The sequence below is a fragment of the Pelophylax lessonae genome, assembly GCF_965119305.1.
Source record: "Pelophylax lessonae genome assembly, chromosome: 11".
Classification (NCBI taxonomy): domain Eukaryota; kingdom Metazoa; phylum Chordata; class Amphibia; order Anura; family Ranidae; genus Pelophylax; species Pelophylax lessonae.
In genome coordinates this window covers 163,770,505-163,797,924 of record NC_138778.1, presented here as the reverse complement: position 1 = coordinate 163,797,924, position 27,420 = coordinate 163,770,505, and the positions used below count along the sequence as shown (strand labels likewise).

General features: G+C 41.0%; 1 protein-coding gene across 1 annotated transcript in view; it reads left to right on the top strand.

Moving 5' to 3' along the window:
- Nucleotides 1-27,420, top strand: part of LOC309567464 (keratin, type I cytoskeletal 42-like) — a gene marked incomplete at its 3' end in the record, with an annotated part of 40,203 nt that overhangs the window by 12,096 nt on the left and 687 nt on the right. Inside the window, exons 2-7 of the mRNA XM_082272853.1 lie at nucleotides 2,583-2,665; nucleotides 13,058-13,214; nucleotides 16,548-16,709; nucleotides 18,148-18,273; nucleotides 19,862-20,082; nucleotides 25,383-25,414. Coding sequence (XP_082128979.1) covers nucleotides 2,583-2,665; nucleotides 13,058-13,214; nucleotides 16,548-16,709; nucleotides 18,148-18,273; nucleotides 19,862-20,082; nucleotides 25,383-25,414 — 781 coding nt within the window. The remainder of the gene's footprint in view (nucleotides 1-2,582; nucleotides 2,666-13,057; nucleotides 13,215-16,547; nucleotides 16,710-18,147; nucleotides 18,274-19,861; nucleotides 20,083-25,382; nucleotides 25,415-27,420) is intronic.

Here is a 27,420-nt window from a genome sequence, read left to right as displayed (position 1 = left end):
TCTCTCACATTTATTCACAAAAATGTACCACGTTGTGACATACAGTAATTCTATGTATTTGTATATACTGAATAGTAATCAAAGTTCTTTATTTCTAGCATTATATGAGAATGAAGAAGCAATCAATAGAGTCAAATGACTAAAACCTGACTAAGCTTGGGGTTGTTTGGACTTTGATATATGATCAAACACAGTAAAAACAGTAGACTGCAATAGAAGCAGGTGAATGATTAAGGGAGGGGAACTTTACTATGAAAGCACCATTGTACAAAAAACCTTTCAGCCAAAGTAAAATTAGGGGAACCTTAACACACCCATCTATGCATCACCTGTCTCATATCCAAAGTAACTCAGAGAGATAGTCACAAAACAATGGTTGTCTGCTATTAAAATTTTAATCGATAAGCATTGAAAGCTGTAAATGGGGACTGCCAACTTTTGTTATAGGAATATAATTACGTTTTGGCAAGCCAGGTTGTATTCTACTAATGAAAAGCTCCCGTGTTTCCCCATGCTGAAATATTATACAATACTTACTCAATACTTTTCCTACTCAGTCAGTGACACCACTTTCTAATAACAAGTAATTATGTGTTTGTTGACACGTTAGGCGTTGCTTTAGTAGTTGCTAGGAGCATGCATGAAGTTCTGGCATCAAGTACCAAAAGTAATCCATTAGATAAAGATTAAAACAGAGTTTAGCTCACCAAGGCTCGGTTTTAAGCCAATGCAAATAATCCCTTGTACTTCATATGTCTATTTTAGTCCTTGGATGTTGAGATTTTGTATTTCGTTCTTAGGAATATATAACTCATTTAGGTGTTCTCTATTGCCCATGTTTCTTCACTATTTGACACATATTAGGACTTGTCATTGACCATCGAGCATGGTCAGACATGTACAGTATGCTTATGATGTCTTCTTGGCCAATTTCTTTCTTAAATAGGAGGCCTTAGGTTGCGAAAACCCTACAGTTGACAGCAATGGAGGGGGAAGCCACACACAGGCAGCCCTGCGGCTGGGGAAATTAATAGCTGTCCCGTCCGATTGCTTTGTTTCTTGAGAACACTCATTTTGGCCTCTACGATTAAGCCCCTGCTTGGCAAAACATGTTAGAGGAGGTTCTCCAATGAGTAGGAGACCAAGCTGACGCCATTTACTAATAGGAGCTTATTGGACTGAAGGACTTATGAATATAAGCATAATTAGTTCCAGAAACATGCTTGTAATCCAAAGCACTCTTATATCAAAGGGAATTTCCCCATAAGAAATAATGGAAACTCAGATGATTTGTTCCACAACCATTTATTCATAAGTCTTTCAGTTTATAGTCCATATAAAAAGATTATAGCAATGTGATAGCTTGTGTAACCATAAAATGTCCATCCACAAATGGCGCCTCCACAAGGGGATTAGAAGCAAAATCCAGTAGGAACAACTGAGTATAAAAGAGAACAGAGGTGCCTCTAAGTGTAGCAATATGGTTACATTTAATGAAGGTTCAACATTTAGCAACTCACATGGTTGATGATTAAAAGAGGTCCATTTAAGTATGCAGGCACCTTGGGTAAAGCGGTCCACATAGACCGTCTTCCTCACCGCCATCAGTCTGCAATCATGACCGGGAAGACTAGCCTGCAGTTGAGCGATATGATAGCGAGGCTTGAAGCGCTTGTGGAGCACAGTGTGGAAGGGATGACGTCGATGGTGGTGTGGAGCACAGTCTATGTGGACATCTTTACCCCAGATGCCTGCATACTTAGATGTGCCTGTTTTAATCATCAACCATGTGAGTTGCAAAATGTTGAACCTTCATTAAGTCCCGGTTCACACTACCGCGACTTGTCAGGCGACTGGTCAGCCTGACAAGTGGCAGTTCATTCAGTGCTACGGGAACCGAACCGTTCTAATAGGACCGACTCAAGTCGCTCCGACTTAGAAAATAGTTCCTGTACTACTTCGGGGCGACATCGGAGCGACTTGCATTGACTTCCATTATGTGAAGTCCGTGCAAGTCACGCTGAAGTTGCGGTGCACGCGACTTCACAGGTCGCCCCCGAAGTCGGATCGCCATAGTGTGAACCGACACTAATTGTAACCATATTACTACACTTAGGCCCCTTTCATAAAAACTAATTAAATCTCTGTATATAATTAAAACAACTCCAAAGACATGCTGGTAGGTTAATTGGATCCTGTATAAAATTGGCCCTACTATGTATGTATGAATGTGAGTTAGGGATCTTAGGTTGTAAGCTACTTGAGGGCAGGGACTGATGTGAATGTGCAATGTATATGTAAAGCGCTGCGTAAATTGACAGCGCTATATAAGAACCTGAAATAAATAAATAATAAATAAAATAAAAAACAAAGTAAGGCTTTTTTTTTTTTTTTTTTTAATTTTCCTTTACTCCTTAGTTGTGATTTAAGAGGAAATTACATTTTATCTTGTTTCTTATGGAAAATTGTTTTTTTTTTTTTTTTTTTGCCATTTTCATAATTTAAGATTTAAATAAACATGGACTATACTAATAATGTTGTAATTCAATATTAATTTGTGTTTTTTTTTTTTTTTTTTGCAGATTCTCAATGCCACATTAGACAATGCCAAAATCCTGCTGCAGATTGATAATGCTAAATTAGCTGCAGATGACTTCAGACTCAAGTAAGTAAACCCATATACATATTATTAGGTCTGAGAACCAGGCTGGACTTCCATTATAGGCATGCAAACTTTAGATCTCTAAAAATGTCCCTCTGCTATGATTATGTTTTTGCAAAGAACATATTTTTTATTGGTTTTTACCTGGCTTAGAATATTGTTACAATGTATAAATAATCTTATACAAGGGAACTGTTTCTTTTCATTTAAAAAAAAAGGGGGATGGGGGGGGTTTAAACCCCTTAACCAGTTCTGGACCGGAAGATTTTCCCCCTTAATGACTAGGCCCTTTTTTGCGATTTGGCACTGCGCTACTTTAACCACTTGCCAACTGCCCCATGCAGATTTACTGCTTAGGGCGGCTCGGCTGCACATAATCACGTAGTGATCATGTGCACGCAGACTCGCCGGCGCACACCCGTCGCCGAGACCACGCTCCTGCTGTGATTAGACACAGCAGGAGTCAGGCAGTGGGAGGAGCGGCGCTGATTGCCGCCGGCCTCCCGCGATCATCAGAGAAACTGACAGAAGACCCGCCTGCTTATGTAAACAAAGCAGGCAAGTCTTCTGTCACACAGGCAGAGAGAGATCAGAAGTTTCAGTTAAGCTAAACCCCGATCTCTCTGTGCCTGTCACAGAACCCCCCCCCCACACACACACACAGTGAGTAAGCATTATTAGCCATATATTAACCCTTTTGATCACCCCCAGTATTAACCCCTTCCCTGCCAGTGTCATTTATACAGTAAAAGAGCACATTATTTAGCACTGATTACTGTATTAATGTCACTGGTCCCCAAAAAGTGTCAAAAATGTCAGTTAGGGGCCCGATTTTGTCTGCCACAATGTCACAGTCCCGCTAAAATATCCCAGATCACCGCCATTACTAATAAAAATAAATAAATAAATAACTAAAAAGTCCAAAAATCTATTCCGTAGTTTGTAAACGCTATAACTTTTGTGCAAAAATACGCCTTTTGGGATTTTTTTTACCAAAAATATGTAGCAGAATACAAATTGGCCTAAACTTATAAAAAAATTTGATTTTTAAAATTTTTTTTATTGGGAATGTTTATAGCAGAAAGTAAAAAATATGGCGTTTTTTTCAAAATGTTCGCTCTTTTTTTGTTGATAGCGCAATATCTAAAAAACGAAGAGGTGATCAAATACCACCAAAAGAAAGCTCTATTTGTGGGGAAAAAAGGGACATCAATTGTATTTGGGTACAGTGTCGCACGACCACGCAGTTTTTTTGTTAATGTAACTCAGTGCCGAATCGCAAATGGCCTGGTCATTAAGGGGGTAAAACCCTCCGGAGCTGTAGTGGTTAACAGATAATTGTGCGATCGTGCGACGCTGTACCCAAGTAAAATTTATGTTCTTTTTTCCCCTTTAAATAGAGCTGTCTTTTGGTGGTATTCGATCAACTGTGTGGTTTTTATGTTTTGCGCTATAAACAAAACAAAAGCAACAATTCTGAAAAAAAAAATATATATATATATATATTTTTTTCACTTTTTGCTATATAACATCTCCCAAAAAAAAAAAAAAAAAAAGTAAAATCAAATTTTTTCATCATTTTAGGCCAATTTGTATTCTGCTATATATTTTTGGTAAAAAAACAATCCCAATGAGCTGTTTTGATTGGTTTGCGCAAAAGTTATCGCGTCTACAAGCTAGGGGAAAGATTTATGTCATTTTTATTTATTTATTTTTTGTACTAGTAATGGTGGCGATCTGCGATTTTTAGCGGGACTGCGACATTGCGGCCTAGGTGGTGTTTTCTAACTGTGAGGGGGTGGGCTTGTGAAATCAATACAGAGACCTGTGTTCCTAAATAGGAGGAACACAGGAACTCTGTATTGATTCCTGTGAGAACAACAGTCTGCTGTGTTTACAACAGCAGACCGCCGTTCTCGCTTCATGGGGAGCGATTGCGGGTGCTCGGTGGCAATCGCGGCCACCGGCCCCGTGGATTGGCTTTCCCGCTGGCGCGCACTCAGGGTCGCTCCCATGGACAGTGGTACAGCTAGGTACGGTGATTTGCGGGAACCTGCCGTCGTATAACAGCTGGGGCTGGTCGGCAAGTGGTTAAAGAGAAGTTACCTTTTTTCCTAGAGTGCCTGTTCCTAAATCCAACCATGATGACAATATATGATACCATAGAACATTACCCTGAACATTGTTTCTTAAATATTAAAGAAGAACTCTGAGCAAATAGCTAAATGCACAGTTGAAATGCAAATGCTTGCTGTTTTACCTGCCATTTCTGATCCCTTGCATACACTCCAAAATCGTACTTATTGTGTGGGAGGTGATTCTACCAAGTGAAGACATAGATCCGTGTTCCTGCTTAGAAGGAACACAGGATCAATGTCTTACCTACTGACAGAATGGCGATCTGCCTTGTTTACATAGGTAGATCGGTGTTCTGCCTCTGTACTATGTAATCGGCGGGCACCGGCGGACATCAAGTCCGTTGTACCCGCCGTTGGGATCCCACTGTGTATAATCACAGCGATAGTGGGTAGCTGGTGGCGCACGTGTGCACCCCAACCCAGGGGTGTCAGAGTGGCACAGAGTGGCCGCCATGCCGCAGTAAATGTACAATGGACGGTCCGTGGGTGGTTTAGCTGTGTAGAGGGTCAAGATCAGGTGCATAATTGTGGACTATGGTACTTCACGTGTCAGGGTTGGCTTTCTGGCCACTCCAGTATAAAAGACATAAATGGTAAAACTTACCCTTTTACTGAAAAGGTTGTGGTACATTTAATTATACACTGAACAAAACTTTTGTTTTTGCCCCCATTTTCCTTTTACAAAGATTTTTATTGAATGGCAAGCATAGGCATACAACAGGTCCATGCAAATTGACACAATAGAAAATGGAACACATAAACAAAAATAGAAAACCGCATGAGAAACAAATGTAAAGCATAACCACACCAAAGATGTCATAGGCATATGTAGACATACAATTGAGAACAAATGAGTGGGGGCAAATAGTCCCCCACCAGCAGGCAACAAACACTCTTTTTTTCCTCTTTCCCTTCAAGCGAATGAGGAGAGCATGAGAAACATACCGAAGGGAATAAAAAAGAACAACAAAAAGGTTTCCATTGGCTATGGGTAGACATGCTCATGGAACATAAAACACAGAAACGTGACAGGACAGGCAAGACACAGAGGAGAGAGATAAAGAAGGAGTGGGAAAAGAAAGAAAAAGAGAGAGAAAAGGAAGGAGGAAAAAAAAGAGCAGAAGGGAGAAAAAAGAAGGAGTAGGTCCTGTGGGGCGGAAGCAATGAAATGGAGAGGAGTGCAACGTGGAACCTGGATGGGGTAACACATGAAATCCAGGGATCCCACACCTTGAGGTTGCCCCCATTTTTCATGAGCTGAACTCAAAGATCTAAGACTTTTTCTATGTACACAAAAGGCCTATTTCTCTCAAATATTATTCACAAATATGTGTAAATCTGTGTTAGTGAGCACTTCTCCTTTGCCGAGATAATCCATCCACCTCACAGGTGTGGCATATCAAGATGCTGATTAGACAGCATGATTATTGCACAGGTGTGCCTTAGGCTGGCCACAATAAAGGCCACTCTAAGATGTGCAGTTTTATCGCACAGCACAATGCCACAGATGTCGCAAGTTTTGAACGAGCGTGCAATTGGCATGCTGACTGCAGGAATGCCACCAGAGCTGTTGCCCATGAATTGAATGTTCATTTCTCTACCATAAGCCGTCTCCAAAGGCGTTTCAGAGAATTTGTCAGTACATCCAACCGGCCTCACAACCGCAGATCACGTGTAACCACACCAGCCCAGGACCTCCACATCCAGCATCTTCAGCTCAAAGATCATCTGAGACCAGCCACCCGGACAGCTGCTGCAATAATCGGTTTGCATAACCAAAGAATTTCTACACAAACTGTCAGAAACCGTCTCAGGGAAGCTCATCTGCATGCTCGTCGTCCTCATCGGGGTCTCGACCTGACTGCAGTTCGTCATCGTAACCAACTTTAGTGGGCCAATGCTCACAATAAATGGTATCTGGCACTTTGGAGAGGTGTTCTCTTCACGGATGAATCCCGGTTTTCCTAGCTCTTTGAGTTCAGCTCATGAAAAATGGAGGCAAAAACAAGTGTTACGTTTATAATATGTCTGATGGTAACCACCTGGAAGTGGTCAATCATTTATGTGACAACATTTGTAATTGAGTTATATGAAACTTGTTATATTACTTTCCTTTATTAAGTGCTTATCATTACCCACAGCTGGCACATTAGAGTGGTGCTAAACATTATCCTAAAGTCCCGTACACACGAGTAGAAATTCGGCCGGGAAATTTGGTCCGACGACCGATCTGCCGATTTTTGGCTTGTTAGTATGGTGCTTCCGACAACCAGCTGCGACATTTCGGCCAAAAAAATCCTGGTGTGCAGGCTATATAATTTTTGTCGACTGTCAAAACACGTCCGATTTTCATCTCATTAGTACAGATTTCGATGGGGAAAAATCTTATGAGCAAGACTAGGCATGCTCAGAGATGAAAGAACACATAGAAAGCAATTCAACACATGACATCACTTCTGAAGTAGAATTCTGTCGTGCGGGAAAATTTGTGTGCAGTCTAGAGCACATTCCAACCAACAGACACCACTCTGGACAAAAGACGGACGACCGGTTGGCGGAAATTAGTTGTGTGTGTACGAGGCTTTAGTCTCCAAAAATATCCCATACACAATTACGATTTAATGACTCTCTAATTTATTTTTCATTAAATAATTTCTTACTGGTTTTATGCTTTCTTGTAGCATCCTCTATGATATCTCCTTTTTACTCCCAATTCCTTTTGTTTGCAACAAGTAGTGCACCTTAGCGGGTGGCTATGTTCTTTATGGTCCCACTGTATGTAGGAACAAAGCCACCATCTCTTGCTCCTGAGATGGACTAGGGCCATTGACTATGGAATTTGTAGTGTGCCTTGTTCTAAACCCAATACAAATCCAAACCATACTCCATAATCCATCTCGGTTACTAGTAAGAGAGGGTCGTTATGTTCTAACAAACAGTGGGGCCATGGAGAATGAACATAGCTACCTCTTAAAAGTTAGTTGGTCACCGCAGCAAAAAGGTGAATTTGGAGATATGGAGGAGGCTGAGAACAGTAGATGGGACTTTTTAAGTTAAGAATGCATACTTGAATTGAATTTCATTTTTTTTTTAAATTAAATCTGAGTTATTTGTCGCTTGCAATTCAGAACTTGTCACAAGTAAAAGTCCATCTGGACCCTGCCCTAAGAAGCATACAGTCTAATCTTCACACATAAAATAAAACACCTGCAAAGTACTCAAAACATTCAGGTGATGGTGTGGCTTGTTTGCCTGGAGCCCTATAAGGGACAACAAAGGTATTGGTCACCTCCCATAGAGCTAGCTACTGACTGTACAAATGTTGTAACGTCTTTTAAAGACGAACGCCAGTTTATCCAGACAGTTGCTAAACTCCAAGCAAACAGCTAAATGCAAAGCTGAATTACTGCATGGAAACTTAGGATTGGTAAATCTGTGCAGCCATTCTTGATTACGTTGTGATTCAGGCACCCCTGCAGACAGCTCAGCCAGGTCCTAGACCTCCCTGCAGACCACTCTGTAGATAAAACTGAAGTTGCAAAGCATAGACTGTGATTAGACAATGAAGAATGGACAGTACACCAATGAAGACATCACTCTGCCAAGTGTTAGATGAGCCGCAGTGTGCAAAAACAAAAAATGTGTGTAATTATATCACCTCCTTAGCACCTCTTAACAAAGGGAACAAAAAACACTTAATATTTTTAATCCAGTAGAAAAATAATGACTGTGCTTTGTGTCTCAGCAACGCATTTGAGGAGCAGGCATATACGTATATAACAGACTCCACTGGCTCCCAATGACCATTAGGAACTGGGTGTGCAAAAAGAAAAACTCCAAAAGTAGAACATAAAAAAGTTAAGATTTAATTTTATTTAGACTCTTGCATCATATAAAACCTTTGAAAGGTAGCTTTGAAAGGTTTCCGTTATTCAGGGATGAATACTCCACATACCGCTTAACCAGCACATGAAGCAATCATCCTTGGTGAAAGTGGACCCTTTTAACCCTGGAAACGGGTTGTTTTGTCATGATACAAGAGTTCAAATAAAATGAGATCTTGACTTAATGTGTTTTGCTTTTGCGCTTTTCTTTTATGCTTCATCTAGTCTTCCCTGTTCACCTAATCCCTACTCCGGCAAAGAGCCAACCTTCAGCCACCACTACTGGAAGATCTGCCTAAGAATAAAGAATTCCCTCTACACTACTTAAGAAAACATAGAAGAAAACAGAAATCACCTACGGCTTTAGGAGATCCAGCACATTTCATCTTTCTTCTGTTTCCCAAAAATCACTAGGCAGGGCTGTCACAAATGTACACTTACTGGCCACTTTATTGGATACACCATGCTAGTGCCAGTTTGGACCCACTTTTGCCTTCAAAACTGCCTTAATTATCCATGGCATAGATTCAACAAGGTGTTGGAAACATTTCACAGAGATTTTGGTCCATATAGACATGATAGCATCACGCAGTTGCTGCAGATATGTCGGCTGCACATCCATGATGCAAATTTCCCTTGTTTCACCACAAAGGTGCTCTATTGGATTGAGATCTAGTGAGTGTGGAGGCCATTGGAGTACAGCGAACTCATTGTCATGTTGAAGAAACCAGTGGTGAGATGATTTGAGCTTTGTGACATGGTGCATTATCCTGCTGGAAGGAGCCATCAGAAGATGGGTACACTGTAGTCATAAAGGGATGGACATGGTCAGCAACAATACTCTGGTAGGCTGTGGCATTTAAATGATGCTCAGTTGTTACTAAGGGGCCCAAAGTGTGCCAAGAATATATCCCCCATTACACTCCACCATTACCCCAACAGCCTGAACCGTTGGTACAAGGCAGGATGGAGCCATGCTTTCATGTTGTTTATGCCAAATTCTGACCCTACCATCTGAATGTCGCAGCTGAAATCGAGACATTTTTACAATCTTTGAATGTCCAATTTTGGTGAGCCTGTGCGAATTGTAGCCTCAGCTTTCTGTTCTTAGTTGACAGGAGTGGCACCCGGTGTAATCTTCTGTTGCTGTAGCCCATCTACTTCAAGGTTTAATGTGTTGTGTGTTCAGAGATGGTATTCTGCATACCTTGGTTGTAACGAGTGGTTATTTGAGTTACTGTTGCCTTTTCCGTTACCTCAAACCAGTCTGCCCATTCTCCTCTGACCTCCCACATCCACACAACTGCCGCTCACTGGATATTTTCTCTTTTTTGGACCATTCTCTGTAAACCCTACAGATGGTTGTGTGTGAAAATCCCAGTAGATCAGCAGTTTTTGAAATACCTAGACCAGCATGCCACGCACCACACCAACCATGCCACGTTCAAAGTCACTTAAGTCTCCTTTCTTCGCCATTCTGATGCTCAGTTTCAACTTCAGCAAGTTGCCTTCACCACATCTAGATGCCTAAAATCATTGAGTTGCTGCCATGTGATTGGCTTATTAGCAATTTGCACTACCAAGCAATTGAAAAAGTGTACCTAATAAAGTGGCCAGTGAGTGTAGTTCATTATATTTAGAGATCTAGTCTTTCCCAACAATAGAAATGTTTTTGGTTAGAATGCACCTTTGAACTGCTAAAGAGAAATGTTTCCATATTCGAATTCCACTTAGGCTTCTGAATACTTTTCAGTATTTCGTTTTTCTGGGGTTGGGTGTTACGTAGGCTGCTCTTTCAATGGAAGTTCTTTTTCAGACATAAATAGGCCCTCTTCCAGCCTTTGGGCCCCATGGCAGCCAGATCTGCTATGGCTGTAGCCATGCGCTTGGATAACTACGATTTCATATTCAAGATGCAGCACAATTTTGGGTGAACGTAAAATGACTCTAGATCATGGGGCAAGGGCTGGTAGCAATAGCAACATACTAGTGGATACATTTGAGATGTTTCATGGATTTATCTGTAATGATTAACTAATTGGGTAAACCAGGCATAAACCACTTTCGGGTTAATTACGCTGCAATTGATGTAGTTACCAAAAAGACCTCTCTACATTAATTGGGAACCAGTAATATTCTAGTCGTTCTATTGTTGTGATGAAGAATAGATGTTGTGTTGAATTACTGTTTTATAGTTTGTTATACGTTATTAGGTTTACTTTAAAACTGGTCTTCCAATAGTTCCCTCATCACTTCATTTATCACCAGGTGGAGGAGTAGAAGCTCTGTATTAGCTACTAATTAATCTTAGTTGATCCAAGTTGGAGCTTGCTATAGGGTTGAGAGCTCATACCTCTACCAGATTTTCCCTGAGCAGTCAATCTTCACTCAAACCTATCCTCCCTCGTGACAGAGATGGTGAGTCCTATGCCTCCCATGCTTAGAATTATTGGGTATTTTTCTTCCCTTCTTTCTTAGACACTTAACCACTTGCCGACCGCCGCAAGTACATATACTGCAGCGGTCAGCCCGGCCAGGCAAAGTGACGTACCGGTACGTCACTAGCCTGTCACTGGCTTGTGAGCCAATAGCGGGCGAGCGCGCGCCCGCTGAGGCACGCGCCCACCGCGGCTCGTTCCCTAACAAGTCAGTGCGTGTGACCGGCGGACCCGATGTCCGCTGGTCACTCGCGATCGTTCGCCGGGAAGGGAGAAAGGCAGGCAGCTAATGTAAACAAGCCGCCTGTCATTCTCCCCTGTGTAAAAATGGAGATCAGACGGTTCTACTATGTAGGACCGTTGATCTCTGTTTTTACACTAGTAGCCATGTCCCATCACAGTTAGAAACAAGCCCCTAGGGACACACTTAACCCCTCCCTCTCCAATACAGTTAACCCCTTCCCTGCCAGTGTAATTTTTACAGTAACAGTGCATATGTATAGCACTGAATACTGCAGTAATGTCACTGGTAACCCCAAAAGTGTCAAAAATGTCAGTCAAGGGTCCGATCTGTCCGCCGCAATGTCGCAGTCCCGCAAAAAAAATCGCAGTCCGCCGCCATTACTCGTTAAAAAAAAAACACCAAAAATGACAAAAATCTTTCCCTTTGTTAGTAAACGCGATAACTTTTGCGTAAACCAATCAAAATACGCTTTTTGCGATTTTTTTTACCAAACATATGTAGCATAAAACAAATTGGCCGAAAATGTTAAAAAATTTAGATTTTTACATTTTTTTGGGGGAATTTCATATAAACAAATGTGAAAAACATTGTTATTTTTGCAAAATTGACGCTCTTTTTTTGTTTATAGCGCATGATCAAAAAATCGCACAGGTGATCAAATACCACCAAAAGAAAGCTCTGTTTGTGGGAAAAAAGGACGTCAAATTTGTTTAGGTACAGCGTCGTACAACGGTGCAATTGTCTGTTAAAGTCACGCAGTAAAAAATCGCAAAAAAAACCCTGGTCAGGAAGGGGGTAAAATCTTCCGGGGCTTAAGTGGTTAAGCTGGCCATACACCAGTAGAATTTTGGTAAAAACAAAATTCATTTTTGGAACATTCGCTCAATTTTATAATGGTTAATGGGGTCAAATTGTTTGTTTTGACTGTAGTAACAATATTATATACAGGAGTAGAATGGAAAGTTTTTCTGAAACTAACAAATGTCTAACTTTAATGTAATGAAACATGTTTAATCTGTCTAGGACCTCTATATGCATATTTTCAGTGGGAGGGCATCTCTGTGCAGTTCTGGGGCGTACTCCATCAGCATCCTCAGAATTGTGACCGAGATGTCACCAACAGCTCATGGTCGCATCGGGAGCTGGTAGGATTGGCTCCCAATGATGCAAGCACTGTGAAGTCTGTGCAGAAAAATCGGGAGCCCCTCTTACCAGCCTTGGGCATCAGAGTCCATTTATAGACATGGCTGGAATAAATAGGAAATTGTGTGTGGAATTCCATTTAAAAAGGTCTAGGTGAAAGGCTTTAAAAAGAAAAGAGTTGACTCAATAATGTTATAAAAAAAAATGTTCTGAACAACTTTTTTTTATATGAACGTTCCAACAAATTTCTTATCTTGTATGGCCAAGTTTATCAGCGGAACATGTGTACCACCTTGAATGATTTCCCCTTTAGTTCTGTTTTGATGACAACCCAAAATTTGGGATTTTCTCTTTCTTTTTTATGGTCACCAGGACAAACCGACAAAGTGAATCTCCCTAACAGGAACAAAGGCAGTATTAAAAACCTGATGGTGAAGGGTGTAAAATGCCTGCCATTTTATTCAAACTTAAAAAAAATAAATAAATAGATTTTAGATTTTTATTTTTTTTTTGTAAAGTTCTGACTTCTGTCAACTTATGTGTTATAGGTTTGAAACTGAGCAGGCTATGAGATTTGGAGTAGAAAAAGACATTGCCGGTCTTCGGAAAGTGATTGATGACCTCAGCCTGACTCGAGCCGAGCTTGAGCTGCAGATCGAGACTTTGCAAGAGGAACTGGCCTACCTGAAGAAGAACCATGATGAGGTCAGTGTCATTTTCACAGTTCTATTGGTGGGGCATTTCCAGTTTTCACCCTCGAGGAAAGAGATTTTAGAAACCAGTGGGGTGAATTAGAAATAAACCGAGGTGATACGACCAGAGTTTAGTGATCTTCTAAATATGGCCCTTTGCTTTTTTGTTTTATCCGGCCCTTGGGGCAATATTTCATCCTCTGACACCAACATTGGGGCATACATTCTCCCACTGACACCAACAAAGGAGCACAATTCCTCCCAATGACCCCAATGATGGGGAACAGTTCCTCCCAATTACACCAACCATGGAGCACAGCTCCTCCCAGTGACACCAATGATGGGGTATGATCCTTCCCACCAAATGTCACCAATGATGGGGCACAATTCCTCTCACTGACACTGACAGGTTTTATGTAAAAACAAATGTCAGTAGCATATTGATGAAAGAAAAAGGGTGGAACCAGGGAATCCAAAATGTAAGCAGATTAAGCTTTAACATAGAATGTAATTCTAGCTAAAATTAAAAATTTTAGCTAGAGCAGAAATGGTAAAACCCCTGTCATATTTTATTTTATTTTATTTATTTATTTTTTGCTTTCCTTTTCTCATTAGAGAGATTTACCTTCACTTTTGGTCAAATAATCACAACAGGAAGGTGGTGGAAATCTCTCCAGACTAAAGCCTTGTACATACGATCAGATTATCTTTCGTCCGTTATTTGTTGCATGCTAGTCTCATATCGAAAGTGAATTACTTTTATAGGAAAATTCTCGTACGACAGAATTAAACTCCAGAAGTGATGTCATGTGTTGAATTGTTTTGTATGTACTCTTTCGTTTCCGGGCATGCGTAGTCTTGCTCTTACGATTTTTTTTGGACGAAAACTGTACTAATTAAATGAAAATCGGACATTGTGTTCACGTACGATAAACATTTTATAGCCTGCACATCCACTTTTTGACATCCAAAAATTTGGCTGTCGAAAGCCCTATACTAATGATCTGATAATCAGCAGATCGTTAGTCGCACAACATTTTACTTCCGGTTTTCTTATGTGTACGGGACTTTGTAGTGAATTTCTTCTAAGACTTTTTTTTCAGACAATGTATCCCCGAATGAAGGACTTCCCCTCATGTCATGTCTTGAATAAAAACCATCCTATTGCTTCCTATGGCTTTCTGTTCTAGTAATAAAGGCCACCATCAAGACAATTAGATTTTTTTTTACTAAGGCTAGAGAGAGCAAAATTAGTCACAAATCTGCATAGAAACCAATCAGCTTCTAACTTCAGCGTGTTTATTAAGCTTTAGTAATAAAACCTGGAAGCTAATTCGTTTCTCTGCAGAATTGTGATAAATTTTGTCCTTTCCAGCTTTAGGCCCCTTTCACTTGGGCTTTCCGATCAGGTCCGCCTGTCAGTTTTTCAGGTGGACCTGATCGGATGCTCCATGCAACCCCAATGGAGCGGCAGATCTCATTGGTGACATCTCCGCTGACACCCGCTGCTAACCGATCCGATCCTGTCTGTGAAATCCAGATGAATGGAAACCCTATTTTCCATCCATCTGGAGAATCGGATCGGATGAAAATAGACAGACGGTCCATTTTCATCTGATCTTCCATAGAGGAGAGCGGGGCTCTGACAGCTCCGTCTCTGCAAAGTTAGTGGACACGGAGCTGTCATCCGCCTGCTCAGCAAAACTGAGTCCGACAGGCGCACCGTCCGTGTGAAAGGGGCCTTAGTAAATAAACCCCCTAGGATCACTCCAGTGGAGATGTAGACACCACAAAAAAATCGAGCTAGAGATAGTTTTAAAAAAGTTAACTCTACACAAGTACTTACAGCACAGGCTTAACACTGGGAAGATAGGTTTTACCTCAGCCAGCTCTCAGGGCAGCACAGGGTTAAACCCTGAGTTTTTCATTACCCAGTCAGCAGCGGGCTTCTCTCCCGGCAGGCAGCAATGACGACTCCTGTGTACAGACTCCAGGCTCTAGCTAAAAAATGTTTACCTGGTCTGCACACAGCAGAGATGATTGAGGGGGGATGAGAGCTCTAATGCCGAGAAAAAAGGCATGGCCAGCCGCACACCTACTTCCCAGGTCCCAATCAAATCTTCACTTGGAGGGCTGAGCAGTGGAAAGGCTAAAGCCTCGTACACACGTACCGATTGACGGCCGAACAATCGGCCGTCTTTTGTCCAGTGCTGTCGTGTTGGTGGAAAAGTGCTCAAGACTGCACACGAATTTTGTCGGCCAACAACACTTTCCGTGTGTTTTTTCTTCTCTGAGCATGCCCAGTCTTGCTCATCTGGCTTTTGTCGGCTGAAATCTGTACTGACTGACGAACAATCGGCCGTTCTGGTGATGACCAACAAAAATTTTATAGCATGCACACCAGATTTTGTTCGGCCTAAAAGTCGCAGTCGGTTGTCGGAAGCATCATACTAACAAGCCGTCAATCGTCCGATCGGACGTTGGCCGAACATTTACGGCCGACAATCGGTACGTGTGTACGGGGGTTTGGGAAGGAAACATTCCTGCATACCCACACTCCCCTGTGGTAGTACATCCAGGCTGTTCCTCCCTCTCTGCATGGCAGACTCCACAGGTTCGGCTCCTCCACAGACACTGATAGCCAGGGCCAGCTGCCCCTGGTTGTGTTTAAATTCATCTGTTAGCAGGAACCCTGCTGACAGATGAATGATTCATTAGTTGTTAAGGATGCGGCGGCCCCGCTCCTTAACAACCGGTAATTGCTGCATTCTTTTTTGTACATTTCAATTGTCAGCGGGAGAATCCAGAAGGTATCGGTTTTAGGTATCAGTGCATTTTCACGAGTACCGATACTTGTGTAAATGCCTAGTATTGGCATTGATACCAATACTGGTATTGGTGCAACCCTATTTATATCACTGTCCCACCATTTCCAAACAGATAATGTTTTAATGCAAAGTGTTCCCTAAATGGCACCTGTACCAAGTGAAGACCTGCAGCAGGGCAGCCGCTTGGTACTGGACCCAGAAGCTAGCAGCAATCACTGTAGTAGCAGCGCCCACTACAGTGATTTCCAGCTTTCACGGGGATCCCACAGGTATGGCATATACAGTACATACTTACATTGGTCCAAGTTGGATCAATAAAATATCTGTAAAAATTGCCATATCCAATATCAGATTTAAAGCCCAAACTTTAAAACTTTATTTTTTCACCTGAACTACAAAAATGGTGACACGAACATCATATACTGTATATCCTACAAACTTGCTCAGAATGGAAACTGCTATCATGGTAAAGATTTCAGAATTCAAGTCCTCTATTTTTTTTTTTTTTTTTCATACAGGAGGTTCAAGCTCTCCGCAGCCATGTTGGAGGAACAGTCAATGTGGAGATGGATGCAGCACCTTCTGTGGATCTGTCCAAGGTCTTAAATGACATGAGACTCCAGTGCGAGACAGTGTGTGAAAAAATACGCCAAGATGCAAGAGATCAGTTTGAAACCAAGGTATGTATCCTTATCACTGGGCTTTATTTATTTTTGTAAGGGTCTAGAATGTTCAGATCAGAAACACAGTCTCTTATACAAATGTTTTTGGTGGGTGTACTATACCTTATACCAAGTTAACAGGTACACCCTGACCTACAATTATCAGGGAACTGTGGCTTTTATATCTCAGAATCTGAGGAAGAGAGCAGAATAAATATTTTCTCTGCCTCATTTATTAGTGTGTGTAAATTTAAACTTGAGCTATTGGGATCTGTACACAATAGGATTTCAACAGAGATATAGTTACATAGTTACATAGTAGTTGAGGTTGAATAAAGATCATAATCCATCCAGTTCAACCTGTGTAGGTGTGTGTGTGGCCGTAATCATTTCACATACCCCTGAATGTTTTGATTCTTGAGATGTACGTCCAAGAGTCTTTTAAAAGTAGCCATACTCCCTGCAGTAACTACCATTTGTGGTAGAGAATTCCACAGTCTTGTAGCTCTTACTGTAAAGAACCCCCTGCGTAGCCTGAGGTTAAAATGCTAAGGAGAGTCTGGTAAGCATGAGAAAAAAAAGCTGAGAACTCAATTTGCTGGCTGAATATAAAATACAATATATTCAGATGCAAGATTTATTATTTGCAGGACTATTGAATGTTATTTTTTCAGTCTAACCAGAATGAATAAAATATACACAACGCCACTATATGTTTCTTTTAATACAGTTAAAGGGTATGTAAACCCTAACAATGAACCACTTTTTGATCTGTTATTAATTATCCATTGAAAGTCTTTGTTTAATAAGTACAACAAAATACGTGTTGATCCTACCAGAAATCTAGTATTTGATAACTTCCTGTGCCTTCTTCCTCTGCTGATTTACATGAGTTAGAATTTTTTTCCCAGCTCTCTCTCTCTGGGCTATAAAACACCCCCATGTTATGAAGAAGAGGAGAGGGGAGGTATTCTGTAGTCCTGTCCTAGGGTGGACAGTGATGCTCCTCCAAAGATATAGTAAGGTAAGGGAGCGTTGTCACCCTAGGACAGGAAGTGTGTTACTGGCAGGATGAGCAGATACAAAAAAAGAGAAAAAAAATAAAAAAGAAAACAAATGCAGCCATGAAATATAAGGACTGCTAATCTGCAATATAATTTATGTTCTTAAATATCGCCTTATCGATAATTTGAATTTTTATTCTCGTGGGTGATTTTGTAGGCGTGGCCCAAGTGCACAGCATTGCCCAGGGGCCTATAATGCTCTTAAGATGCCACTGTTTACATCCACATTAAATACAGCTAATCAGCATTGTACAAACTACATGATCTGATGGAGAGCTCACAACGGAACTCAGAAAAAAAGATCCATGCTTTTTATCAGCTTGATACTGGGCACATTTTACAAAATATTATTTTCCCTATCTTATGGGCAATGTTTTTTTGCTGCTTTCTAGATAGAAGTGGTAACCAGGGAGATCACAACCCATACCGGTGAACTGGAAGAATCCAAGACGCGTATCACAGAGATACGTCGCAGCGTACAAGGCCTGGAGATAGAGCTGCAAGCGGAACAGAGCAAGGTATGGCTGTTAGCATCATTGCTACCATTTCTGGAAAAGACTGTTTTATTATATGGAGATATTGCACTTTCAACGTGATTGAAAATTTTGTTAGAAAAAAAGTAGACCAAAAATTGCTCAAATAGGGACAAATAAATTGTAGCTGATTTTATTCACTAAGATTTAGTTAAAAAAAAAATTGAATATTTGATTTTGAGGTGTGGCCTTTAAAAGAGGGTGTGGCTTAGACTATGTACTGTATAATTACAGGCGAAAGAGTTGAGTTATGAATTTGGCTTTAGCTAGCTTAACACCCACCACCCCTTTTCCTTAACATAGAGAATACAAATTTCAACCTGGGGTGATGTATGCTACTAAAAATACAGCACAACTTATAGATTTTTATGTTATTTTAGTATTTTTTATGCATTCCTGCCTCTGATCTCCAACACCTTTCCCCATGCACTGATATCAGTAACCTTTGGGAGCCAGCACATTAGATTAATTGCAAACCTGTGTTTCTCTCATGAATCCCCCCACAACTTTCCTCTCCCCCTGCCACTTTGATTTATTTGACTCTGAGTTAGTTTAAACAGGGCTGAGGGCATTCTTTCCACCCCCTTGTGATAGCACTGGTGTAATTATGGATATGTGCAATTATTAGAAGTTCTGGGAATTTTCTTTACTGAATGGAGTGGTGGGGAGGTGAAAGAAGGGCAAGTGTTTCTCGTGGGGAAAACACAAGTTTGCTTCTTTAACAGGTCAATAATTGGGCAAAAGCTTGTGGATCTCTCAAAGTGCCACCCAAACCACACTTCTTTCCTCAGTAGCTATCACTGATATCATTTTCTGATATAGCAGGCTTCTTCTGCAGCTAGTCAAATCTGCAGATCAAAACAAACCACCTCCTCTCTAGGGCATATGACTGCCGACGTAAGCTACTGGTTGGTCTGCAATTTAAGACTGGCATCAAGGACATGTCCTAGAGATAAGGTACAGACTGGTGGTACTTAAGGGCCACCTACCATGTAAGCAACTGGGAAAGACATGGGCACTGGGCAGACACATGGAGAAAATAAATGAAAGGCTAGAGTGTTTTGCATGGGTAAAGCACAGGCTTCCTTCTAAAATGGTACTGAGGTAAATAATTGAGCAAAAGCTGGTAGATCTTTCAAAGTGTCCCCCGAACAATACTTATTTTCTCAGTAGCTATTATTGACATCATATTCTGATGTGGTGGGCTTCTCCCGTAGCTAGGAAAATCTGCAGTTCAAAGTCAAACGTCCTCTTATCCAGAACATGATGACTGCCCACACAAGTTTTATCTTCACTACTAGACTGGCATCAGTTACATGACCTGGAGATAAGGAAGTTTTACTCCGAGCTACAGACTGGTCGTAGGACTTGCGTCCACTGCATAAACAATTAAGAAAAGGTAGACAGACACACAGAGAGATTTACCAGCTTTTAATGTGCTGGAAAAATATCTTTCTACCAGCATGGTACATAAAATATCAGCCTGATGATTGGTTGGATAGACACTTAATTTGAATCCCACCCATGTATTAGTAAATGTAACTTATTTATTATCTGTTTATTCTTCTTACAGAGAGATGCTTTAAGTGCCACCTTAGATAATATAAACGCACAGTATGCTTCACGTCTGGCCCAGATACAAGGAACTATTAGCAATTTAGAAGCTCAACTGATTCAGATACGAACAGACAGTGGACGTCAATCTCAAGAGTACGAGCTTCTTCTGAATGTCAAGATCCGGCTAGAAATGGAGATCGCCACATACCGTCGTCTGCTGGAGGGGGAGGAGACAAGGTGAGATAGAAATGGTTTTAATTTTAGTATAGGACAGAGACTTATATGTAGGTACAAAGATCATAGTAAAAACAATAATCAGTATTCCATTTTAGAACATGCTGTAAGGTGGTCATTGAACATGGCCTTATAATCCGGCAAATGTTATATCTGTGGTTATTGTCATACGACACTGTTTGTTCTCAATGTAGAGCTAGCCCCATATGGGGCAACTGGTAATACCTGCTTCTTCTCTATAAAACACAGAGGCGCCGCACCGCCACAAGCACCAGTCCATTCACACTGGCTCCAATAACACAGTCTAGGGAATATTTTTAAAATATTTACTGCAGGATACTCCAAAATGATTATTAGCAATAATGGAGGGCAAACTTCTCATTAATCTTCTCCCAGCAGCCTTTCCTGGAGGTAAAAGGGTATAGACAGTATATCTAAGACTCTATTCCAGGTAGCAATCTCTGGCACATACATCACTTCTAGTACAAGCACACCCAAAGTACACAGCAAAGTCTTTACCTACAATGTAATTGGAGCCTCCACAAGTAGATCCTCAGTGAGGGAGATAAAAAGATCCTACCCCAGACCCAGGACTTCAGAACAGTGCTCTCCAGCAAACACTTGTTTGGCAGTCTTCCCCGGGCCCTCAGCCCAGCTCCTGCTGAGATACAGACTGCAATCTCCTGTTTCAGAAACTCTCTCCTATGGGCAGTAGCCCCCCAGGAGGCTGGAACTCTCCCTGAAGAGGAAAGACACTTACCGCTTTGTTCCCGTCCTCCATCTGGCAACCACTTGTCATATTAAGCGTCAATAAAAAGGATTATTGGAAGTGCAGCTGTCCGGAATCATTTCCTTTTATTTCACAGCATACAAGCTGGGCTAGCATCTGACTAGTGTGTGTAGGGATTAACTAAAGACCCATTTTTTGTTTCATTGAACACTTACCCAGAGCTTCCAAAACATTTATCGCCTTCCCAGCCACCTTATGGATGCCTCCTTCTAGGGATTGGCTGGGGCTGGATAATATTGGTTATCTGCATCTCCCTGTCCTATATTCTAGAAGCTTCTGTCAAAGTCAGGCAGGATAAATAAAACACCCAGCTCAGAAAACCTTGAACAGACAACAATCACTGCTCCACTCACTACAGTGAAACCGAAAACTAAATTTACCTTGCAGCCTAACTAGGAGGGTGCTACATCAGGATAATAACTAAATGGATGGCTGTGAAATTTGTTTCCCCAGGATAAACAGAAGGGTCTAAAAATAATTTTGTTAGCGGTCAAGAATGTTTGCGCATATGAATTTACCAATCGTTTAAGAAAAATTCTATTCATGGCTGCATGCAGTTTCTATTCATAAAAATAAGGTTGCAATGTGTACCATAGCAGAGGGAGCTTGCGATGAGAGAAGAGCTGATCATGTGACAGGTCACATAACCTGGATCCCCTACTATGGATCTTTTTTTAACAGACCTTTCTTTCATTCCTGGTGACTTAAAAGTCTGGAGTCCATAATAGAAATGAGTGAAAATCTCCAATAAATGAAGGGAAATCTCTCTATCAGATCCCGGACAACATTGAAAACATGACAAAGTGCTGATCTTTCCATACTTTATCAGAAACAAGAAAGAAGGGATATGTAGATTAGCCATTTGGGAGAGCCCCCAAAAAGACCATGCTATTCTTTTTTTTTTTTCTGAAAATTATTTTTATTGCTTTTCCAATGATAATACAATTACAAAAGATAAACAGTAGACAGCACAAAATAAAAGACAGTAAAACAAAGGTGTTTACAGAATTAACTCAGCCCTCAAAACCTTATCAAATTTTGCAGACAATCCTCTATGTGCGTAGATAGCTTTATAAAATGGCAGAGCCTTATTGACCAGGGCCTTTTAAGATGACAGAGTAGGCACAGCAGCCCATTTCCTGGACAGAATAATACATTTTTCTGATGTAGAAGAACAAAAGTGTAAGCAGAGTATGGATAGTTTTTATGGGAGCCTGGGAGTCTACCAGACTTAAAAGACATACCTCTATGGTAGGAGTAATAATTAATGTGTTACTAAATCCACAACAGTAAAATCAGTCTGTATATGCAGTAAAGCATGCTTGTTATACTTACTGAAGAATCTATGGGGTTAATCCTCTGCAATGTGTAAAAAGGCAGTTTGATCCTGTATTCTCTGATCCTCCCCTTTCTGCACTGTCCCCCTGGTCAAGTCCAGAAAAGACACAGTGAGTGGAGTCAGGCTGCACATGCTCAGTTTGGTCACTATTGCTGGAGAGAACATTTCCTGTTTGATCTGAGCTATTCAGGTCACATGTATTGAAATCACACATTTGGGCGTGTATACAGATCCTAAATAACAGCCCAGTCCCTCCCTCCTCCTCCATGCCCAGTAACTAAAAAGAAAACAGTGGGCAGGATGTCACATCTTAATTGATGGATGATTCACCTCCCATAAAAGCATGAGGACACAATGCTGTAGTGGATTTCAAGAGGCAATAATTCCCATAAACATGCTAACACCACTGTACATACTACTGCACTGTTCTATATTACACATGCAGCAATCAGCTATGATGTCCATCCCACATGGCACCCCACTGCCACCTTGCTAACACCCTACATCTGTCATCCTCATCACACCTGGCACCCCACTGCCACTTTGCTATTAACACCCTACCTCCTGTCATCCTCATCTTTATCATACCTGGCACCCCACTGCCACCTTGCTAACACCCTACCCCCTGTCATCCTCATCACACCTGGCACCTCACTGCTACCTTTCTAACACCCTACCCCCTGCTGTCATCCTCATCCTCATCTTTATCACACCTGGCACCCCACTGCTGCCTTGCTAACACCCTACCCCCTGTCATCCTCATCCCCCCTATAACTCACTGCCAGCTTCCAAACACCTGCACTGACAAAGCAGCTTATTCCAATCTTGAGAGGACAAGGGTCTCTTCCCCACAAATGTGTTGTGGTGGGTAACGTAGTCTGTGGACGGGGGCTTATTGAAATATGGAACACTACGTTAACAATAAATATGCCATCCCAGGTGAATGATTAAAGTGTTACTAAATCCACAACAGTCAAATCAGTCTGTATATACGGTAAAGCATGCTTGTTATACTCTGTGGAACCTAAGAGGGTAATCCTCTGCATTGTATAAAAAGGTTGTTTGATCTGGTCTTCTCTGATCCTCCCCTTCTTCCACTGGCTCCAAAAAATAGCCTGGTATTTACAGAGTCTATGGAGTCAGGCTGCACATTCTCAGTTTGGTGTGTATTGCTAGAGAGTTTTCTTTTTTTCTTGGGAGAGTACATGTGATCAACACAGGGCCAATCAGCACTGTCCATACAGAGGATCAGGGGGTCCTACATCCTGACAGGACAAGCGTAAGAGAAATGAAAACTCCTACTAAAAGCTCTCATCACACATTGATAGAAGTCACAAGACTGCTATTTACTGCTGATGAGAAAAGGTATTTAGCAGTTCATATTTACTAAAACTATTGCATTTCCATGTTCTGTGTACTGTGGGAGACAAGATATATTGAATGCAGGCTCTGGGTTTAGTAACACTTTAAGTTAGTTACCAACTGGATACACTGTACAATCTCCATCCAACAATGTTTAATGGTTGAGCACTAACCAAAAGATGTGCATAAAGATGGCATGAGGAGAGGAGCAGTGCCAACAAGTGGAGAATTGTGTTCTATACAACCTGGCCATTTGAGCTAGGGTCAGGTAATAAATGTAAAAACTTGGAGTGAATCAACTGGTCCCTGGCCGTCACTAATCTTGTAAAGGTAGCCTCCCACATATCATCCCAGTCATCATTATCGAGTCTAGAAACATCTTCACTCCAGGCATTTCTACATGGTATGAGAAGTTTACAGTTTCCACAAATAACTGCTTATAGATAGTGGATAGAGCCTTAGTGAAGGAATCATCCCACAGCAATGCCTCAAGGTCACTAGATCGGGGGAGAAGCCTAGTGCACCTAAACTGAGCCTGAGAGGCATGACGGAGCTGCAAAAAATCAAAATAAGTGAGTGTTGGATAACTGGTACCGAGACTTTAGCCCATCAAACTTCAACATGACCCCATTACGGATGACATCAGTATGTTTTTTAATACCAAACTTCCTCCAGGTGACAGGGTCAGGATAGAAATGTGGGAGTAATGAGTTCTTCCAAAGTGGTGTATGGGGAGAAGTGGGGAGCCATTGGCCACCGCTCTCCTCGCCACATCCCAGGCTTGCACAGAGCATAAGGAGTTTGTGAGCAAATACAGAGATTTGCACGCCAGGTACATGAGATGGAACACAGCCTCATAAGAGTCAATTGTGCTTGCCTCCAGAGAAACTGCAGCATCGTCTAGGGGATTGGTTAACCACTGGTGAGTGAAGACCAACTGGCCAGCCAGAAAATACAAAAATGAGATATCGCCAACTCCCCTCTTTCCACAGCTGCTGCAGCACCGCCAACCTAAGTCTGAGATTATCCCCCTGCAAGAGAAAGGCCCGAAATGAAATGGTCAAAACTCTTAAAGATGGTTTTGGGAATCCAAATTGGGGAATTGCTCAAAAAATATAGAAAAAGGGGAAGAAATGAAATCTTAAGAAGGTTCATTTTGCCACTAAGGGATAAGTGGAGGCTCTGTCAGACATGTAGTCTGTGTTTTAAGGTCACTAGAAGAGGAGAAACATTGAGAGGTATAAAATCCTAGACCAGATTAGAAATAGTGAATCCAAGATATTTAAATTGATCCATCGACTGTAAAGGACAATCTATGGGAGAATGAATCATAGGGGGAGGTATTCAAAGAGGCAGAATTTTAAGTTTATACCAATTAACTTTATGACCAGAAAACTTTGCAAAGGTATTTAAAATAGACTGGGCAGCTGACAACGAGCGTCCCAATCACAAAGAAAAAGGACCATGTCGTCTGTTCTTTTTTTTTTTTTCTTTTGCCCAGTTATACACCTTAACTTCTACGGTTTTAGTGTATTTGGATCACAAGGCACACATGGAAAAAACTTTAGTATAAAGGGAGCCTGTTACTCCAATGAGACTTAAAATGCTTCCCCAGAAGAGATTACAATCAAAAGCTTGTATAAACCTGAGAAATATATATTTATGCTATGCAAAATATAATTCTCATATTTGATATTTTTCTCTGAAATAAATATAAAATCTTTATAATGAATACCTTTATTTGTCAGATATTATAAAAAAATATATTATATTTTTGACAATTGACGTTTTTAACATATTTTTATTTTACAGTATAATAACTGAGGACGAGGAAAAGCTAAAAGGTATGTAAATAATTATTTTATTGTTAGCTATTCTTTTTTAAGTAAGCTCACTGATTGTTCCTAATTAACAAGGAGCTTGCATCCCTTTGTTAATTAGAATCAGCATCTGCTCAATTCTTATGTTTAGAAGAGTGGTGCAAGCATTGCGCTTGTACCATTCTTTGTTAATTCTATCCTATACTTGTATATGTTGTCTTCCATTACACCTTTTTTGCTCCCCTCTGTAATACAACCAAACAAACAAGAACAGGTAGCCTCCGAACTGCCATGTGTACTGCTAAAATCGACCTGTACTTCACATGTGTTCCAAAAGTTGACATTAGCCCTAAGGTTGCATTCTGGCCTGTTTCACTTCAAGCTGTATCTTGTTAAAGCTGTCAAATGGTAAAAAGTAAAAAAAAAAAAAAAGATTTCCCAGTATTTGCTGCCTGTTTTTTTTAAATTATTACTTGTTGACAGAAAAAGGAAACAGGATGGATCCACTTTGTGTGGACCCTCATGCCCTCCTGGGAGATTTTATATAGTAGAGATGAGCTTCAGGTTCAGGTCTAACATGAGTTTAGAGTTCGGTGAACTGCTGAACAAACTGATCATTTTTTCCGAGTTCACCCGGGGGAAGGTCTGGATGCTGTTTTTAAACAAACCAGCTGGACAATATTATTACTGGGTGGAGGTGCAGCAAGTCATCCTGGCGATGAGGCAACATTGTCGGGGGGTGGGCCATCTTGATTGAAGGTTGCTGGAAGAGTTTATTGATGCTAAATTTACAGGTGCATCTCATGAAATAGGAATAAAATCAAAAAGGCAATTTATTTCAGTAATTCAAGTCAGAAAGTTAAACTCATATGTTTTATATAGATGCGTTACATTCAGAGTGATATATTTCAAGCATTTTTTTCTTTTAATTTTGATGATTATGGCTTACAGCTAGTGAAAACCCAAAATTCTGTATCTCAGAAAATTAGAATATTACATAAGACCAATAAAAAAAATAGATTTTTCATACAGAAATGTTGGCTTACTGAAAAGTATGTAAAAATGGAAGAGAATCTGCGCTCGGACAGCAAAATAACGGTGAGGAGCAATAAAGATCAATAAAACAAATGTGTGAAGGCAGCCAACTAAATGATGGATTACAGATCAAATAGGCATATAAAAAGGTGTAGTAGCGCCAAACACTTGGTATAATAACAATAAACTATCAATGTGGAGTGTCCACAGAAAGTCCCAATAGTCCAAAAGATGAAGAAATAGTGGAGACCAATTCCCAGTTTCGAACTGTGTAGATGAAAAGAAGCCAACACCCAAGCGTGGAGTAATGCCAACTGCTTACCAGATGTTAATGGATAAAAGCGATGAAATAAACTCAGATTGGGCCATCAATCAAAGACAGTGCCAACAGTGTAGTCTCATCAATTCCAATGCCTCAACAAATCATGGATACAGGGCGATGAAGTAGGCTCAAATCATACCACCAGATAAAGCATGAGATCTCAGCAATTCCAATTCACTTTCCCACTGTCCTTCAGAACCAGCAGAGGTCGCCATAAAAGGAGCAGTTAGCATTTCCTGCCGCTCTCCCAGTGTCACGCGCTGACAACACCCGTCAATAACGCACCTCAGCCAAGCCTTTCCCGCAGGAAAACCTGGTTTAATGATCATGGTATCACTGTGCTTGATTGGCCAGCAAACTCGCTTGACTTAAACCCTATATAGAATCTGTGGGGTATTGTCAAGAGGAAGAGACACCAGACCCAACAATGCAGATGAGTAGAAGGCCACTATCAAATAAACTTGGGCTTCCATAACACCTCAGCAGTGCCACAGGCTGATCACCTCCATGCCATGCCACATTGATGCAGTAATTCATGCAAAAGGAGCCCTGGCCAAGTATTGAGTGCATATTATATTGTACATGGACATACTTTTCAGTAAGCCAACATTTCTGTATGAAAAATCCTTTTTTTTATTGGTCCTATGTAATATTCTGCTTTTCTGAGATACTG